This window comes from Monodelphis domestica, chromosome 1, assembly GCF_027887165.1.
Source record: "Monodelphis domestica isolate mMonDom1 chromosome 1, mMonDom1.pri, whole genome shotgun sequence".
NCBI classification, from domain to species: Eukaryota; Metazoa; Chordata; class Mammalia; order Didelphimorphia; family Didelphidae; genus Monodelphis; species Monodelphis domestica.
Genome location: NC_077227.1, coordinates 572,990,079 through 573,009,186, shown reverse-complemented (window position 1 = coordinate 573,009,186; position 19,108 = coordinate 572,990,079). Strand labels below are relative to the sequence as shown.

At 37.0% G+C, this 19,108-nt stretch overlaps 1 protein-coding gene and 1 long non-coding RNA gene across 3 annotated transcripts in view; one reads left to right on the top strand and one right to left on the bottom strand.

Annotated features, from left to right (window-relative positions):
- Window positions 1–850: 850 nt before the first annotated feature.
- LOC103094568 (uncharacterized) lies at window positions 851–3,991 on the bottom strand. Its single transcript, XR_458891.3, has 2 exons — window positions 3,857–3,991; window positions 851–1,078 (listed from the first exon to the last, which is right to left on the bottom strand). It is a non-coding gene; the product is annotated as an uncharacterized LOC103094568 (long non-coding RNA).
- Window positions 3,992–4,169: 178 nt separating this feature from the next.
- The window catches only part of MXD1 (MAX dimerization protein 1), a 30,025-nt gene continuing 15,086 nt past the window's right edge, over window positions 4,170–19,108 (top strand). Inside the window, exons 1-3 of one of the 2 annotated variants that reach the window (XM_001381727.4) lie at window positions 4,170–4,908; window positions 6,076–6,175; window positions 13,081–13,110. In XM_001381727.4, the coding sequence (XP_001381764.1) occupies window positions 4,827–4,908; window positions 6,076–6,175; window positions 13,081–13,110 (212 nt within the window). In that variant the 5' untranslated portion in view covers window positions 4,170–4,826. Of the gene's footprint in view, window positions 4,909–5,623; window positions 5,885–6,075; window positions 6,176–13,080; window positions 13,111–19,108 lie in introns of those variants that run through there. The other variant, XM_007476310.3, reaches the window with a different exon arrangement.

The following is a 19,108-nucleotide window of genomic DNA, read 5'->3' as shown; positions in this document are numbered from 1 at the left end:
CCAGAAATAATGAAGATAGAAGGAAGAGTTTAAGTGGAAGGAGGAGAGTAAGCTCAGTTTTGGACATGCATGAATATTGAATATTATGGCAGGAGATAGAGCAGAAAAGTGTAAGCCAGTTGCTTAAAGTCACTGAGTCAGTAGTTAACAGCCAGGATGAGGAAATGGTATAAATCATGCACATCACACCTATCTTTTCTCTAAACTTCTAAAAATCTTTCCTGAATCCTGTGGCACTTGCCAGACTATTTTTTTTGCAAACTGTCAGGAAGTATATGGTCATCTTCCATAAGGTTTTTGTCATTTCTGTTTTACCTACTATTCTCACTGGTCAGAATTAAGTATATGAAATTTCTCCAGTCATTTCCTTTAGTTAAAAAGAGATAAAATGATCAGCAATGCAGTTCTAGATTTTGTCAGCTGTTCTGCTTTTGACAAAAACTCCTGGAAAATACTCAGAGAGTTTGAAGACCCTTATTACAGCCAAGCATTTTGAATACCTTAAGTAACTATAGAAATATGAATTATTCTTACCACTGTGTATTAGATAATGGGTTGCCTCAACATAATTTAAGCATATGTCTATAATGATCATATTTTTTGCAACCAAAAAATCAGAATACATGGTTAGTTAAGGTTGCTTTGCTGCCGTGTATTAGTGTATGTTTTTCAACAAGAATTATCAATGATATGCTTACACACTACAGAATAACTGTACAATACAGATGTACAAAATACTACCATGAGTTTTATTTAGTAGTCAAAATGTTCAGTCTATAATTCTTTTTTTTGTAAATCTCAACCTCCTCATTCATTTGATTAATTCATTTGCTATTTGCTCCAATATGTGAGTTTGTGAGAACTTTTTTTAATTGTTAAAGGTTTAAATTTCTTTTCTTGATACCTCACATTTATCTATGATAATATTAAAAACCAAAACAAAATAATGGGGTTTGTAGTAGATGAATGACCTCTCAGGTCTGTTCCAGCTGTAATCCTAGGTTCCTATGATCATCCTGTGAATGAGCAGATACTTCAAACATAGTGCAGGTCTTGTATAAAAGATATATGGAAAAATCTGGAAAAGATAGCGTAAATGGAGAAAACATGAATGAGTGGTAACCTGCATCATTGAAAAAGGCCAAATCCATCAATATATAAGAATTAATAGGGCATAAGAATAGTATGACAATATTTTAAAATGGGATTTTCCCAGAAAAAAGGACATGTGTAAGTGGATATAAATCCCAGAGTAAGATCTTATATGCTATAAGAATCTTGAGATCCTTAGCATCGTATTACATTATGTAGCCTCTTACTCTGCAAGGTTTATGAAAGAAAACTTAAATTCAGATATTTGAAGCTTTGACATGCAAGAAAAGACATATTTCTGTTCAAAAGTACAGAATTAAGACCAATTAAAGTTAGAGAGGAAGACATATTTCAGCTTAATATAAGGAAGAACTTTCTAACAAGAACAGCTTTCTGAAAATGGAGTGGGCTACCTTGTGAAGTAGTTTCCTAACTTCAAAATTGTTCAAGCAGAAGCTAAGTGATTATTTTTCATATATGCTTATAAAATATATTCCTGCATTGAGAGTTCAGAATAGAGATAATCTCTGAGGGCTCCTTCCAACTCTTAAGATTCTGTCCTTCTTAACCTGTTTATTAGTTAAGTCTTTTTTAAAGTTAGTGGATTTCAAAATGTTTTGAAAGAATCCATTATAAAAAGTTGCTTTCCTCATCACCAGCCACTGTTGTTATATATTTTTAAATTTACCATCAAGTGTTTGAAAAATATGTCTGAGACAAGGTGTTAAGCATATAAATACAAAAATGAAACATGAAGACTTCTCTACATGTTGTTAGGTTATTTTTTGGCTTACTTTATCTCTATTAATTACAATGTTTCTCTAAAATAGTTTTTGTTTCTGAATAATAATTTCTAACAGGTGGAGAGAAATTCCATCATGTTTTACATTTTATATTGTTTCATTTCCAGTAGATGGCACCACATACCTTCCAAAGCCCTTTCTGGAACATCCTAGCTTTTGCAGGTAGAGTAACATTATTAAACAGGGAGTATAAGCACTCCCTACCTTGATTCAATCCTCTTTTTAAAAACAAATTAAACCCAGTGTACTAATTTTGCGTTTAATACAGACCTGGAATTATTTAGATTTCCCAGTTGCTGCCTTGAATTAGACGTTATGCTATTATTTTCATTCTCGATGTGTTTTGTTTTTGTTTTTTTTTAGTCAAGTTGACTACAAATTTATTAGCATGCACAAAAAAGAAGTATTTTTCCATAAACTTTTTAGCATCCTTGAGAATGTTTAAAGTGGCCCCTTTCACTGCTTGTTTTGTTGTTTTGTTTGTTTTCTCTGTGTCAGAACTGTCCAAATTTTTGAAAAGGGTTTCAATTCAATTCAAGGTTTATAAAAAGATATATTTGTTTTTCTTGGTCATCCAGTGGTTTGAGAATTAATGTCTGTTCTTGTTAAAGTTTTGCTGCTGATTCCTATAAAGCTGGGCAAATTTCCAAAGGCCCACCTTCCTTGTTATTTAAATTGGAGAAGAAATATTAAGCTTCTACCTCTTACCTTCAAATCACTTTCATCTTCTGTTTCACAGGCATTTTTATATTCTTAACCAAACTAGAAGTGAACTTTTTTTTAGCTCTTTGGGTAGAAATTATTTTCATATTATATATAATTTATATCGCTTTTATATCTTTATGCCAAAATATCTTGAGTTACAGGTATGCCCTGAGTCAAGTTATTGTGTACTGAATCAGGTTATTTTGAAGTTTTTACTTTATAAATTCAGTAAGTCCACCATTATTAGATTCAAAATATGTCTTGTGATATTTTGTAGGTTATAACTTTCCAAACTTTAAAAATATCCTCCACACCCACTATTATGGAGGAGGGGGTGTTATTTGCAGACACTACTATAACTTTTACTTCTAGTTTGCTTTGGGAGGTTTTTGGTTTTGTTTTGTAGGGGGAAGGTTGGTTGGTTGTTATATTTAAGGGAGGAGTAGATTTGAAGGAGTGGTACTGTAAAGTGGGGGTTGAAGTTTGGTTTCAATGCTGCCTAACAACACTCCCTCTTTCCCCCATTCTCCAGTTCCATTTCTGACAAAAGGCTTGGGCAGTGGGCCTACTTGCTGAGGCATTTGACAGATAAGCATTTGTTTCCCTTCCCTATTATGCACAATAATCATGTGATACACTTCAAATGATCGCTGTCACACATGGCAGCAAGAGGAGATCTGAAAGCAGTTTTGAATTGTGTGGGCATTGTGACTGACAGTACAGATTGTCTGAATTGCAGGTGCTTCAAGAATGTTCTGCCAGGGCCCTGAATACTCTGTGTTCTGCTGAAGTTTAATTTTCACGAGGTTTCAGCACCAAGGGACCATAGAGATTCTTTCCAATCCTAAATGCTATGAACCCCCCATCTCAAACCATGGAAGTCTAGCACTTTAGTTGAGGGCAGGCAGTGGAAGAAAGAGCCTGTTTTTACAGTTAAGAAAATCTCAGCAGTGCTCCCACTTTTTGTACTAGAGCTAAGTTTCTCTACTTAGCTAAATGCCAAATATTTTTTTCCTTAAGATAACAATAACCTCAGTGATAATGATGATTTAAAAGGTATATCATTTCTATGACGAAATAGTCCAAAGAAGCCTCAAGACAAGATGGTCCTTTCAGCTCTTAACATTCTATGATTCAGTGAAACTCAAAGTATTCCATGATCCTATGACCCATTTCTGAAGAAAAACATGATCGTGGCAAAGTCTGTATGTTAGGCTCGGGCAAAGGGTTATCCGAAGATTCGACCGGAGGCATACCTTGAGTCCCTTTCGGGGTGCGCGTGAATGTTCCCAATGCCCAGGCCTTAGCCCCTACCAAGGAACCGGACCCAAACCCCGTGGTATGGCATGCTGCAGGTTCTGACTGGCTTCGCCTCAGGAGTGACGTGATCCCTTACTGTCAAGGAGCCCGTGAGAGGACGGCTAGTTTTCCCGAGGGGTGGGACTTAAGTCAACAGGTCCTGCTCTGGTTTCGCTACCATAAGTGGAGGCGGAGCCTATGTAAAAAAGCTGAAACTGGCTCCCCCTGGACGTGTTGTACCTCAACCAATGAAAGGATAGAATAAAGGTGGGCGGGCATTTGCTCAACCACTCATGCTTTACCTGTATTAGAGAAAGGGATGACATCATCGTAGCGGGGATGTTTAAGAAAGATTCGCCAATGGTAGATAGAGGAAGGGGCGTGTCTTCCATAGTAATTGGCCAATGCCAATGAAGTGAAAAGGGGGCCCGGTTGCGGGTCTCTGAACCAATGAAAACTTAGGAAAGGAAGTGTGGGGCGGAGTTATGGGGACCGGTAGCCCAATAGGAACATGGGGGGTGGGGCCGGGGCCTTGTCAAGCTCATCCAACCAGAGCAAGTAGCGGAGCCCGCGGGGCGGCGCCACGGTGCCCTTCCCCAATAGGGCAAGGGAAGGGGCGGGGCGTCTAACCTCGTGTCCAATGAGGGCGGCCGCCAAGGCGGGCCTGTCAAGTGAAGGAGCTTGGGGGGGTGGCTAGGGGGTGAGTCGGAGATAAACACTCGGCAGTGTAGGTGGCAGTGCCTCCGCTCCGGGTCCTGTCACTGTGTCGGTGTCTTTGTCGCCCCTTGGCCGACCCCCAGGGATAGTGATTCCCAGCGTGGTGTGTGTGTACTGGGGTGACCATCTCACCGTCTGTCCAGCGGACGGGCAACGAGGCCGCGGGCGCTGGGGGTTGGTCCCGCGGCTCCGGCCCCCGGTGGATGCAGAATGGCGGTGGCGGCGGCGGCGGTTCGGATGAACATCCAGTTGCTGCTGGAGGCGGCCGATTACCTGGAGCGGCGAGAGCGAGGTGCACGGGGGCGGGGAGGACTCCCACGGGGGGCCTGAGGTGGGGAATCCGAGAGGGCAGCCACGGGGGACGGAAAGCAGGCGGACCGAGGGGGCAGCCAGCCACGGGGGACCGGGGACAGGCGGACCGAGGGGGTAGCTACTGGAATGAGGGGGCAGACACCGGGGCGGAGCCCTAAGGGCCCTAAGCCCTGGCCGGAGAGAGGTGCCCGGGGCCTAAGGGGGACACGCGTGTGGAAGGGAGGACTGGCTGGAGGGACCTTGATGTGCAAAGCCCTAGTGGGGGCGGGGAACCCTGACCGCTCGGAGGGTTGTTAGAGGAGGGCAACACCGCGAGCGCCCCAACCTCCCCCCCTCAACTCGGGGCCGAGGAGTGGGGGTGGGGGCTTCCCTATCCTACCGCGGCCCCCTCTCCCACCACGAGGCAATGAATGGAATGGGAGAGAGGGAGCTAATGCTGGGCAGCCTGGTGCGCGCTGCATCTCCTGCCTCCTCCTGGGGAGGCAAGCAGACCTGTAGCTCTCACTAAAATGTAGAGACACCCCTGGATTTACCTCAGCTAAGTTCCCTACCCACATGCCCTCCCCCACAGAGCTAACCACCCACTCACGAATGGGACTCGCTCCTACATCACCCTAACGTTCTCCCCACGCTTACAGCCTGAAGGTCCATTCTACCCCGCCCCCCCACCCCCATTCTCCACTCTTTTGAATCCTGTTTGTCTGAACCCTTCGTGTATATGTGTATGTGTATCTGTGTGTGTGTGTGTGTGTGTATGTGTGTGTGTGTGTGTGTGTGTGTGTGTGTGTTTGTGTTTTCCTATTTCCAACACCACCAACCTGCTGGGTATTTAGTATCAGAAACATCTGGCTTTTTAAGCATCGGTGGTGTGTTTTGTTCTTTTTCAACAATGAGGATCTGGAATCCTCCTTTCCACCTGCCTAAAACTCGGAGCATGTTTTTCAAAACGTGTTGAGGTTTGTTTGGTTTTTTTTTTTCATTGTTCTCCGAATTCCACTTTCATTTGTTTGTTTCAACATATTCATTTAAAAAAATAATAAAAAGGGGTTGTCTGCAAGTGTGGGGATGTGTCCTGAATGGGGGAAGTAGAGGAAGAGAGACTGAACGATCTAGGATCATTTACTGACTGAATCCTCTGATTTTCTAGAAGCTGAACATGGTTATGCCTCCATGTTACCATACAATAACAAGGACAGAGATGCCTTAAAACGGAGAAGCAAATCCAAGAAGAATAGCAGCAGCAGCAGGTGATTTGAAATATATATCTCTTCTTTAGTCCATTATCTCCCTTCTGTGTACACTTCCACCGCAGAATACAATTGCCTGTTGTGACTACAACCCTGTAAATATATTCTATATATATGAATAATATAGTAATGTACAGCACAACCTCAAGCCTGTGGAGAAAGCATTTCTTTTGTTGGGGAAGAGGAAAACAGAATTTAGATTTCTCCAGGTGGTTTTGGTGGAGAGGGAGATTTATTTGTTTTGTTTTGCCTCCCAGTGGGAAGGGGGTTGGGAAAGAGTGCAAAAGAAATGAAGGGGAAAGCACCAGCCGTGACAATACTATTCTTTCAAAAGCTGCAAATTCAAAGCAACTTCCCTATAATTGGAAATGCTAGACAGTGGTTTTCCTTTAGTTTGTTTTCATTGTGAAGGATTTTTTTCCTAAACAGATTAAATTATTCAATTTGGCATAGGAAGTCATAGAATTTCTCATTTGGCATTTAGATTAAATGGATTGGTTCTCTTTTGAGGATGCTGACTTATTTATTGCTTCTGCCTACTAAGAGCTATAGAAAGGAGCATTAGTGATTGAAACCTTGGTATATGTCTTGTTTTGAGGGGCAGAAGAAAATGTTAAAAGGGTGCAGTCTTTTAATGTGGGCAGGGGTTATATAAGTTGTTAATAATTTGTGTTTGGTATGAATTTCCTTAGAAGGTAAATTTATCCAAATTAGATTCAGCCTGCTATGTGAAAAGCTGGATGGTCAGTTTCTGAAATGCTATTTTTATGGAGCCTTTGAATTATGTATTCCAAGCTAGTATATTAAAAACATTAGCATCTCTGTCACTGGTTTAGCAATTCATGTGATTTTCTAGCTACTTTTATTTGGGGATTTTTGTTTGTTTGTTTGTTTTCCATGAATAACTCTTTAGAATAGCTCTATTTGGATAGTCTCTATGACATAATGCAAGCCACCAAAGGCTGGGAAGCTAACAAACACTTTGTAACATGTTGCCTTTCTATCCTTAGTTTCCCCCATTGTGTTGCAAGTGGAACTACAAGATGTGAGATTTGTATTATACTCTTGGTTCAGGGCATATTTGTATTTTTCTTTCCCTCACAACATTAACATTACATGAGCTGCTAGTATATATGTAATATGTATATAGCACCTTTGATAAAAGTGCTCATCTGAAATGAAGAGGCAGGTATGACATTGTGGTAGGATCCCAGGCCTTAGAAAGAAAGATTGAAATACCACCTCTGCCACTTATCCAGCATCTTGGAGCTTTGAATATGTCATATAACCTCCACCTTTCTCAGCCTCATTTCCTCATCAGCAAACCTGGGACCTAACCGCAGAGGTGTGAATTTTTAAATGAGATTGTGTATGGGAAAGCACTTTGTTATCTGGAAACACTGTAAGTATAAGGCAGTATTATTTTTTTTTAATAGTGTAAGAGAAATTGTCAGTAGAATGTAAACCTCTGAAAGCAGAGACTATTGTTTTTGTAAATCTTCAGTACCTACCAGAGTGCTTTTAGCATATAAAAAGTAGTAAATGCTTGTGAAACAAATTAAAGCCATGAACTGTTTCATGACAAAACAACCATTTATTTATTTGATCATTTGTCTTGGGAGTTTTTGTTTTTTGCTATAGATTCAACCTTGTGCATCATGTTTAGAAGAAATATTTGTCCAGAAAAATGCACATTCATTGCTTTTTTGTCTATCTTTGATTTTCTAAACAACCCATAAATATTATACAGATTATACTTAAAGATGGCATTTGCCCTTAGCATGATTTTTTAAGGGTCATTTATTTTTTACAGAGGGATTAGAATAGAAATAATAATCAGTTAAGGTTCAAGGCAAGTTCATTAATGGAAAAAAATTTTTTTGCAACCAGTATCATTTTTTAAAATAGCTCTTACCTTCCATATTAGAATCAGTACTGTATATTGGTTCTATGGCAGTAAGATGTTAAGGGCTAGACAGTGGGGGTTAAGTGACTTACCAGGGTACAGCTAGAAAGTGTCTGAGGTCACATTTGAACACAGGACCTCCGCATCTTTGGACCTGACTCTCAATCTCAAGTCACTCAGCTGCGCCCAACCAGTATAATTCTTAACTATTACTACTGCCAGTAGGTTTGTTCTTTTCTGAACAGGAAATACAGTATAGCTCAGTTTTGTCAGTTGGAGGCATTAGGTTTGCATGCTTCTTACTTAAATCAATGTATACTATCTGAAAACATAGACATGTTCAAGGATCTTTGAGAGAATATAATTAAATCTGAAGATAGTACCAAGCAATTGGATGAACAGGTTGTCTTACTTTAAATGTGGTCATTTTCTTTGTTATTTGTGTCTATAATTGCCCTATCTAACCAATGAGACTTTTCACTAGGGAATGTAGTTTGACCTCTTGATTTGAATAGATATTGCACACAAGCCCTTGTTAGAGTTATATTGTTTTTGTTTTGAGGTGATAGGGTAAAATTACTTCTGTATTACCCAGCCATGAAATGGCTATTTCTGATCCACATTCTTTGGTTTTTATATTCATTATTTCTGACTAAAATGCTGATTCTTTGCTTGATCTAGGTTCCTTTCTTCCCAATATATATAATGAAAAAAAGCAATTCAATTATAAAACAAAAGTTCAGAAATAATAAGTTTTAACTGCATGGCAAACCTTCTTAGAATTGAAAATGCAGGGGTTACCACCAAGCATACCCTAGAACCTTATAGATAGGAAGCATTTAATAAGAATCTGTTAAATTGAGCTTTAATTCTATTTGTTATATTTAAATAACAGGACCATAGGATTTAGAACTGGAAAGAAGCTTTAGAGATTGCTTGGAACAATCCTTTATTATATAGATGAAGAAACTGAGACTCAGGGAAGGAAGTGCCTTTCCCAAAGTCAATAAACATGATTGTAAATATTATATCCTTAAGAACCATCCATTCAAATAGAGTACTAAGATTAATGGTTGATCCTTTTTAGAAAAGGCAGTATCTACCATTACATTTTTGGAGTGAGGTTAGGTAAAGTTAGCTTGTAGTAGTTATTTTCCCCTATTATTGTTTTTTAATCAGTTCCTGAAGGCTAGAGCTTTTGGGAACATGCTTTCCTAAAATGAGGCAGCATTTAGAAAATCAGTAGTTGAAAGTAGTAGTTGAAAGAATGCTAACTAACCCTATTTCAAGATGATGGTAAAACAACTGACTTGATTTGAAAAGGGGGAATATATTTCTGTAACTAAGGAGAATTCTCAAGTGTCTGATATAAAGACTGAGAATAGGACTACAATTCTTCATTATTCTCTTCAATGTCATCTTTTTTTTAAATGGATAAACTTGACATCAAGATTTTTCAATAATCAAATAGAATATTGGAAAAGGGCATATATTCTTCTGTTCACATAATATGAAAAGAGAGAGCTCAGAAATAATTACTTTGGGTTCTGTTTTGGGAATTAGTTCTTTAAAGTGAAGACTATCTCAGTTAAGATAAATGACAAAAATTTAGCTTAAAAGTCTTTTTACACATTTATATTTAAAACTTTTTTATTTGTATACTTTTTTATTCTCTTCTAGATGGTGGCCTTGAGAGTAGGGATAATTATCTTCATATCTCCTTTTTACATAATACAAAGAAGACATTTAATAAGTATTTGTCAAATGACAAATGAAATATGCTAGAAATTAAGGATGGTGATCTTCTTGGGAATTTAAAATTTATAGTAAATTTGCATAAGCAGGCAAGACTTCTGTGATTTTTCAAAGCTGTAAAAGGGAGATAATACGTTCTAGCAAAAAAATTTAACTTTAACATCCAAACTATAATGAACATTGTTGACTCTTAAAATAAATAAGAAATTTACTTTTAGCATGCATATATTCCATATAGTTGCTTTTTAATTCACTTCTTACTGTGGCCAGAAAAGCTTGTACACACCCAGCTACTCACTACCTTTGCCTCCTCTTGATTCAATCCTTTCTTCCTTTCCTTCTATTAAGTATAGTTCTTGTGGTCAAGACAGTATCCATGGCACACTCTTATGTAGTCAAAAACATAACCTAACAAAATGTAAAGTTTTATCTCTGTTAAAATGTCATATGACTTTAAAAAGGTCTTCATGATAGGACAAATTTTTATAAACTATGCCCATCTAGCTAGCTGGTCTAGGAAATAGATTTTTTGGATAATTACTGAACAATGGGAGAAGAAGGACTAAGTATGACAAACTGAATAAATTAAAGCCGTCAGGATAATTAGTTTTGATGTCTGTAAGTCTCTTTGATGCTAAATAAATCATCCTAAAACATAAAATCCTGATTTCCTTTTTCTTTCTCATTAAAACTTCCTATCCCAGAAGATTTTAGGAGAAGAGTTTTAAAGAGTGGTTTGAAATCTCCTGTTTCATAGTTTCATAGTTGATCCTGAAAGCATACTAGAACAGAATAAGCCAATAACTGATATGAATGAACTTCTTGAGGAGTGTTCTTTAGTCCTCTATAATTAATCCCAGGGGACTTGCTTATCATGTAAGTGCTCACCTCCAAGACCTTACATCTGAAGTTCAGGGCCCCTCCCCTCACAAGGCTACTTTATTGACTATTCTGATGCTATCTTGTAATGATTGACATCAAAGTCAGATTCAGTTCCTATTTTATGATTCGTTAAAGCTCTCTGGAATTATACTGTGCAGGAAAGAGCTGGACTTGGAATCAGGATCTGGGTTCTAGCCCATCTTTCTTACACCTCTTATGACCTTGGGCAAGTCACCTTACCTCTCTGACTTCTCTTTCCTAATCTGAAAACCTTGAACCTTGGGCTAGATGTCTGATGAAATTCCTATCCTAAACCAAAGAAAAGGGTATTTAGGGGGCTATATTGGCTTAGACTTTTGTAGAAACTCGTTTCATATAATGCTTAGAATATACCTTTTTATTAAAGGTCAACTTAAGACTGCTAATAGTAAGACTATACCCACTCTAGCTTTCATCCAAAGTTCTAAAAGCCCTTTTATAACTACTACTTCGTGGGTGCACTCTTGTTTCAGTGGGTAGTGTCACATCAGTATGGTGAAGTATGCCTCCTTTCATAGGATATGGGGCATGTCAGTAACAAAGCTGTAGATACTGTTTAATACTTACTTCCATCACTGGTTGAGTAAGCTCATAATATTTCTTAAGTTGCATTTTTTTAAAATTCTTACTAAAAGGCATTGTATATATCTCTTCTACAGCAGTCACTTGGAAGAATATGGATGATATTAATGTAGTTACTAGTAGTAAGATTGATATGAAATTTGTTTTATTCATTCTACACTATATCATTTAGTCAAAGTAAAACAACGTGTTTTTGCTGTTAAGTCCAACAAGTTGAGATTGATGTGTAATCTAAACCAGAAAAGTGGCATCTGATCTTTGTTTTACACTCAATTTAAGGAAAACAGGTAGAATTATGCCATCCTAAAGTCATATATGCTATGGGACTATTTTCCTTTGTGAACATAATGCACATTTCAACAAAATTTCTGTCCAAGAGAAAATATAAAACAAGTAAAAGAATCTATTCTTATTTAACTTAGAGTCTTAGTAGTGAAATAAGATACACATACAGATAAATGTAATAAATGTAAATATTATATAAATACATTAGTGGTACAAGCAAAATAGTATTTGATTTTGAGGGGGGTAAGTCATTGGTGGGGTATCAAGAAGGGCTTCTTGGAGAAACTGGCTTTTGAATTTAAGCTTTAAAGAACAGGTAGAAATTTAGCAGGTGTAGAGACAACATTCTAGGTCTAAGAAAAATCATGAACAAAAAAAGGATGCTGGAAAATCTCAAGGTGAGTTCAGGAAAAAGAGAATAGTCTAATTTAACTATGATATAGAATTTGAAGGAGAATAATATGAAATAACTATAAAAGTGGGGTGGTTCCAAATTGTGGAGGTCCTTGAATAATAAACAAAGGAGTTTGAACTTTACTCAATGGGCAGTAAGGAATCACTGAAGATTTTTGCACATAGTAGTAACATAATTAGAGCACTTCAAGTACACTTTGCCCCCCCCCATTACCTAAGGCAAAACTGCTGTAAGGGGTAGACAATTGGAATTAAGTGACTTCCTGGGGTCACACATCTAGGAAATGTCTAAGGTCAAATTTGAACTCAGGACCTCCCATCTGTAGGACTGGCTCTCAATATACTGAACCACCTAGCTGTCCCTGTTTCTTTTTCTTTTAATTAGTTACTTTTCCAAAAAAGGAAATAGGTGCTTTATAACTTTGCTACTTTTACTTAGGATAATATTCTAATTGCATATATTTGTTAAGTTATTTTTTTCAAATTCTTCTCATCCTACCCCTCCTAGAAAAAAAGATAAAAGAAAAAAGAAAAGCAAAACTCTTGCAAAAAAATATGCATAGTCAAGGAAAACAAATTTTCAGGTTGGCCATAAATGTGTCTGTCTCCTTCTACATATTTAATACATCACCTCTCTTGTCAGGAGGTGACCTCTCTGTCAGGAGGTGGATGGCATTCTTCTTCATTGGTCTTTTGGAAAAGATTGATTATTGCATTCATCAACATTCTTAAGTCTTTCAAAATGTTCATTTTTTCAATATATCAGTTCATACAAGTCTTCCCAGGTTTTCTTTGAAACCAGCCCCTTTATTGTTTCTTATAACATAGAAATATTTATTAAATACATTTTCCTAATCCATCAGATGGTCTAATTGATCATTCCTACAGTGAAGATGAACAAGGACTAGTTATCTTTCAAATATCCCGTTTAGCTCTGGCATTGAAAAAGTTGGTAGACCGGTTGTAATGGTAAATATGGTAATATTTCTGTGGTCATTATAGGTGAGAATAACCTTACTGTCTTTTTTCCCCTTCCTTTCAGATCAACACACAATGAAATGGAAAAGAATAGGTGAGTTGTGGGGCTTTTGAGTTTGGGGACTTTTATGTGTGGCTTAAAAAAAACACATTGGGTCTTGATGAAAACTTATTGTTCGTCAATTAATTGTACTTCCTTACTTCTTCTACTTCTAACAAAGGATTTGAGAGGTATTATATCTGGGTTATATCCTCTGCCTTTAGGATGAACTGTGCTAATATCATCCTAGGTGTATGCACATTTCTCCAGTTTCAAATGACCATAAGAAAAGGAACTATTTTAGTATAAAGAGTTCTGGATTTGGAAATCTCTTTTCAGATACTGGTTCTGCTACTTACTATTTATATTATGTTAAACAAGTCAATGAACATTTTGGGGTCTCAGTTCATCTGTAAAATAAAAAAAATTTTAATTATATGGCTCTTAAGATCCCTTCAGCTCTTAATTCTGTGATTATAATCCATTCATTTTGGTTAATATTTTCTGCATGACTACTCTGCAGGCCAATAGGTTTGGGGTTTTATTATTATTTTGGTCTTTGTCTTTCCAATGCCATGTATGTAGTAAGTGATTAATAATAAATATGTGATGAATATTCTATATCGACAAACATCAGAATCCTTGTCTTGCTAGAGAGAAAAGACTGGGAATAGGAAGATTCGTCCTCACCTCTCAAGCAAGCATAGGATTTGTAGGTTTTAATGGGACATATGTCTTGAGAGAGGAAGGTTTTTTTTAAAATCCTCATTGCACATGAACTTTTCTAATATATGATCTTAATGTATAGCTTTTTACAGTTTACAATTACAGTTTCACATACATTATCTCATTTGATCCTTAATCCTATGAGTTGAGAAGAGGTCTAATTTTCCTAACTTTAAAGATGAGAAAATTTGGACTAAGTGGCATTCCCAAGGTGTGGTACATCTACTAAGCAGATATAGTAGGACTAGAACTAGTTCCTGAGACATAGGCTTTCAAAGAACTATAATTCTTTGTATTATCCTGGCTCCCTCTTTCTGTCTTCTATCACCAGTTTTACTAATATGACAGGATCATAGGACCATATCTTTCATGATGGGAAGAACCTCTGAAGATCATTTATTCAGGCATCTTCATTTTGCAGATTAGGAAACTGGGCCTCAGTGGGTTAAATGTCTCACCCAGGGCCAGACAGTAAATAGCAAAACATGAACTCTTTTAAGTCTTGTGCTCTTTCTACTATATTGTGTTACTCTGTCATTACAGTACACCAATGATCGAAGTCTCTAGCTTTAATCTTCCAAAAAAAGCCTTGGGACTTTATCATTAGATATATATAGTGAATTAGAAACTCAAAATATCCTGACTTCCAAGGCAAGAAGAGAAAATATCACCTGTGTCTTGTCATTCTCAGCATGTTCATCTTTGTATTCACCTCCCCCTGTTTTCTTAGCTTTGTTATGACCTTGAACTATTACTTCATGCTGGGAAGACCCAATTTCTTTTGAGGTTTTAGGCATTTCCACAATTTTAGATAAAATATCTCTTAACTCAGTGCAGATCTTTTAGTTCTGTAGTTTGTTGTAGAGGCCACACAACTAGTTATTGTCTAAGAAACTAGAACTGAACCATAGTTGGGCTAGCTAATTCTAATTGCTTCAAAATGGTCAAAACTCCATTGAAGATGTCTAGTGACAGGGGAATTCAATGCCTCCCATAGCAGTCTATTTATGTTTTGGACAGCTCTGTTAAACGTTTATTTTATATGATGCTAAAATCTGTCTTTTGGCAGTTTCTACCAATTTCTCCTCATTCTGCCCTCTCTGTCCTTGGCAATATAAGCCCGACAATAAGATTTAGAACTAAAAGAACTCAAGATATCATCTAGTTCAGAGTCTTCATTTTTCAAACAAGCAAACTAAAGCCTGGAGAGGCCAAATAACTTGTCTAGTGGCATACAGGTAGTAATAAATAAGCGGGTTGGAAAATCAGACCCCAAATCTTTTGACCATATACTCAGGATTCTTTATATTTCACCATAATTCTGTTTCCATTCCTCTCCTTCATGATTGCTATCTGAAGAACAATCTTGCTCTGCTCCCACCCCTAGAATGTAACAGCAAAAATGTAGAAAATCAACTTAGCTAATTTGGCGAAGCAAAATCTTGACAGCCCAGGAAGAAAGTCATTGGTTCAGATGTTTAGCTTTCATTTTTTTTTTTTGCTATTCTCTCTCTCTTCCCCATTAGTGTGGGTAATTGAGATTTGACCATCCTGAAAAATTAGATGAACACCAACCTATTAATGGGACCTCCTTGTACCTGCTAGTTGAATCTTATTAATATCATGTAGGCTTCGTAAATTTTAGGGAATTTAGCAATTTGTATTTTCAGGAGTCCCCAAAAGAATGAAGTTTTTGACTTATTAGGAAATATAGTAATTTGAGCAAATGGCTTGTAGCAGATGGCATTTATTTCTTTTTCATGATGTAGAGCACAATTGCATTTCTACAAAACTGAAATCTATATCACATCATGAAAATTCTATAATCAGTGTTTTACTTAACCAGAAAATCCACCTGTGGAGATGCTGTGCAGAACATCTCCATTTTAAATCACATTGAGGAGGCAGGGGATAGAGCATAGAGTCCAAAACTGTATTAAAGACTTGTATATACATACTACCTGCCTGAGTGAGCAAGACACTTTTCTTTTCTGAACTCATCTGTAGCATGAAAGAACTAGACTAGACAATGTATAAGATTCAAACTAAAGACCTTGATCCTTTAAATGGTGAGGAAATGCAATTTTGTTAAATGCCTTTAACGAAAATTGGCACTTCTTTTTTTCATTGAAACTTGAATCAGTAGGTGGGCATTCAGATTAGAATCCTTCATTTCAAATAGTTCTACCAATGCTAAAAGAAGGTTCTAGAACTATCTCTTAAATGTCATATATGTAATGCTAAAAGAAGGTTCTAGAACTATCTCTTAAATGTCATATATGTAAATCTCTTTGGAATTAGCCAACTAGACTAGATCATCTCTGCCAGAGCCTTCTGATCCTATTGTTTAATGATTTATTGCATGACTTGGGGAGGGAACTTGACAAGCTGTGATCCAAACAGCCATTTTAATTACCCTCAATCAACTCTGCTTTCAGTGTTGGTGAACCTTTCGTATAGAATACAAATCTTGGTCAGAACCTCTTAAGAGTCTACCCTAATTTATTACAGGTTCTGATAGTGACTTCCTTGATTTTTGGTCTAATAAATGCCTGCCTAAAGAAGCTAAAAGAATGGATGGCTTCTTCCCTCTACTTCATCCTTCCCCCACCCCGAGCCTGTTATGTGGCATTGCACCATGCTTACACTATTCCACACCTTGCTCTAAAATGTGGTAAAAGTAAATAACATGGGCCACTTGTTGCAACATTGCTTTTGGTGCTGGCTGGTGTTGTACTTGGAAGGATGTGATTATCTAGATCTGATCTGTGTTTAAAAGAGATGGGGAAAAAAATCTGTGTATTGTTCAGTACCTCAGTTCCAAGTATATATCACTGCTAGCTTATGTCTTTGATAACCTATTTTTTAGTAGGGCTTTGAGGAGAAATTGAATGAGATTGTCCTTAAGATCATTGTGCAATAGCACCTTCAGTTCTCATATACCTAGTCAAAAGTAATTTATTAGCTAAGGAATCAACAGAGCACTCTTCTGAACTAAGGTAGAATTATAGGATAAAGAGAGAAAACACAAGTATCAATTATAAAGGACATGCATTTTTTGTTGTGGTTAGTTAAGGCACATAACCCTCGTATAGGTAAATCCTGACTCAAGAAGAAATTAGTTCTAAGTTAGTAAGAATCTTTAGAAATCTTTCAGAGAAACAAGAGGATGATAGTAATCTACTTGCAGCTAATTTTGAAGATGTAAGTTGAGAGCTTCTTTCTCTTCTTCTGTCTTCCCTTTCAAATGTGTCCCTGTTTGGTGGCTTCTGCACATTTAAATATGTCTATATTTTATCAAGACCAAAACTGAATCCTTTACTTATTGATCACAATATGGACTTTTGAGATAACCAGTATCTTTTGAGAACATCAATTTTGCCGTGAAAAACTACATAACTACTAAGATGATAACTTTCTTCTTTAGTATTTGCAGCTTTTCCCTCATTTGACCTGGGGAGGGACAGAACAAGGAAAACAGTCACAAATTCACATACACTTATACCCAGTTTTTTTTTAGTTTTTAGTCCAATTTTTAGTCCAATCCCCAAATATTAAACTATACTTAAAACGTTGTATAATTAGCCACAAGAGTTAACTTTTATAATTAGCTGGAAATTTAATGTCAGGAAATTTTTGCCACCTTGAGAAACTCAGTTTGAGCGTTCCTCATATAACTTAAGGTAGCATTTTTTCCACCTCTGGCAGCAATTATTCCGATACTGATCTTAGATTTACTCTTATTGGGGTTTGAGTTCTTCATTAAAAAAAGAAAATTTTCAGGAGCACTCTAAAGGGTGAAAATCCTCAAAGGTAATAGATGATATTCCCTTGATCAACCATATTACTTTAATATCTATAATATGTAGAATATTGTTATTAGGCCATGAAGAAGTTAAAAGGAAACAAAACTTGGGCTTTTATCATTGAAGAACTTTGTCATTGGAGAAAATGGGATAAATAGGAAATATATATAAACACAGGAGAGACAAGTATGTAAAAACATATCTAATAAACCATATAGAGTAATACATTGAAATATTAAATATTTGAGGAGGTGAATAAGATTATTTTACTGTAACAAGTTTTATGGAGATGTCTGAAAGTTTTTGAAATGAAGCCATTGTTGGAAATATGTAATGACTCAGAGATGTCAAAAGGCTAACTGTATTTCAGGCCCTCAACCAACTTATTTGATTACTTAGATAGCTGTTATGTACCAATGACTATGCCTTGCTTTAATCCTATAACTACTTTCAATGCCTCACCTATAACTTCCAGACTTTAATAACAGGGGATCTTTGATTTAAATGCTACTTCAGTGGATCTGTGATCTTATCCATGCAGGGTATTGTCTCTATCAGAATATAATGTAACTTGTTGATGCTTCCTCATTGTTTCAGTTTCTTTGTCTTTGTTCTCCAATAGATCCTCCATAGGAGATCCAACCAAAAAGAAGTTTGAGCTCCTTTTTTTATCTTTTGTGGATCCATTGTAAAACTTAAATATCTATTTCCTGCTGTTACCACACTGCCAACTCACTTCCTTTTCCAATTATACATTTCTTCAAGGATGGGCTATCACTGGAATTATACTGCACCCTCTTTCTACCCACTGGGTCACTCATTCTTGATTCTTAAACCAAAGAAGGTACAAATGACTGTTTACCAAGAGTGTGTACCTCCTAATGAACCAAAAACATAATAAGGCCTGGCTTGGCAAACCAATGAGACTCCTCTCACAGTCAACACTTTGGTCAAGTCAAGAAATACTTTGGGGAACGACAGAGATGAAAAATGTAACTCCATATGTGGGCTAAATTGTTTTGCCTGGATTCGGATGACAGGATATAGTACCCTCAGTTAATGGCATTCATTGCCTAGCTGTGATCTAGTCTAGCCTCTTTGACTTACCCATTCCCAAACTTCCAAATTTGTCACCCTGAGGAGACAACATAATCATAGTGTCAGTGAAAGAGTCAGAAGACTTAAATAAGGAATGCCATATTCAGCTACCAGTTGGTAATTTTCTCTGCCCTCCTGCCTATATCTATAGTTTGAAGCCTGGTTAAAAGGAATGCCTCATATGGCAGAATTTTCCCTTGCGGCTGGCATGAAACATGGAAACATGATATGCAATGGAATTATATAGTATGTGACCTTTTCTTTTTTCTTCTCCTCTTTTAGGAAAATACCTTTTTAAACATTTCTTTAAATTCTACATCTGTTGTTCCATTTGACTTAGTGTCCCTGGGTGCACAGGAGGCATTGATATGGCAAATTTGGGCCTAATTACTGACTTTTAGGAGTAGCTAGGTTGCTCAGTA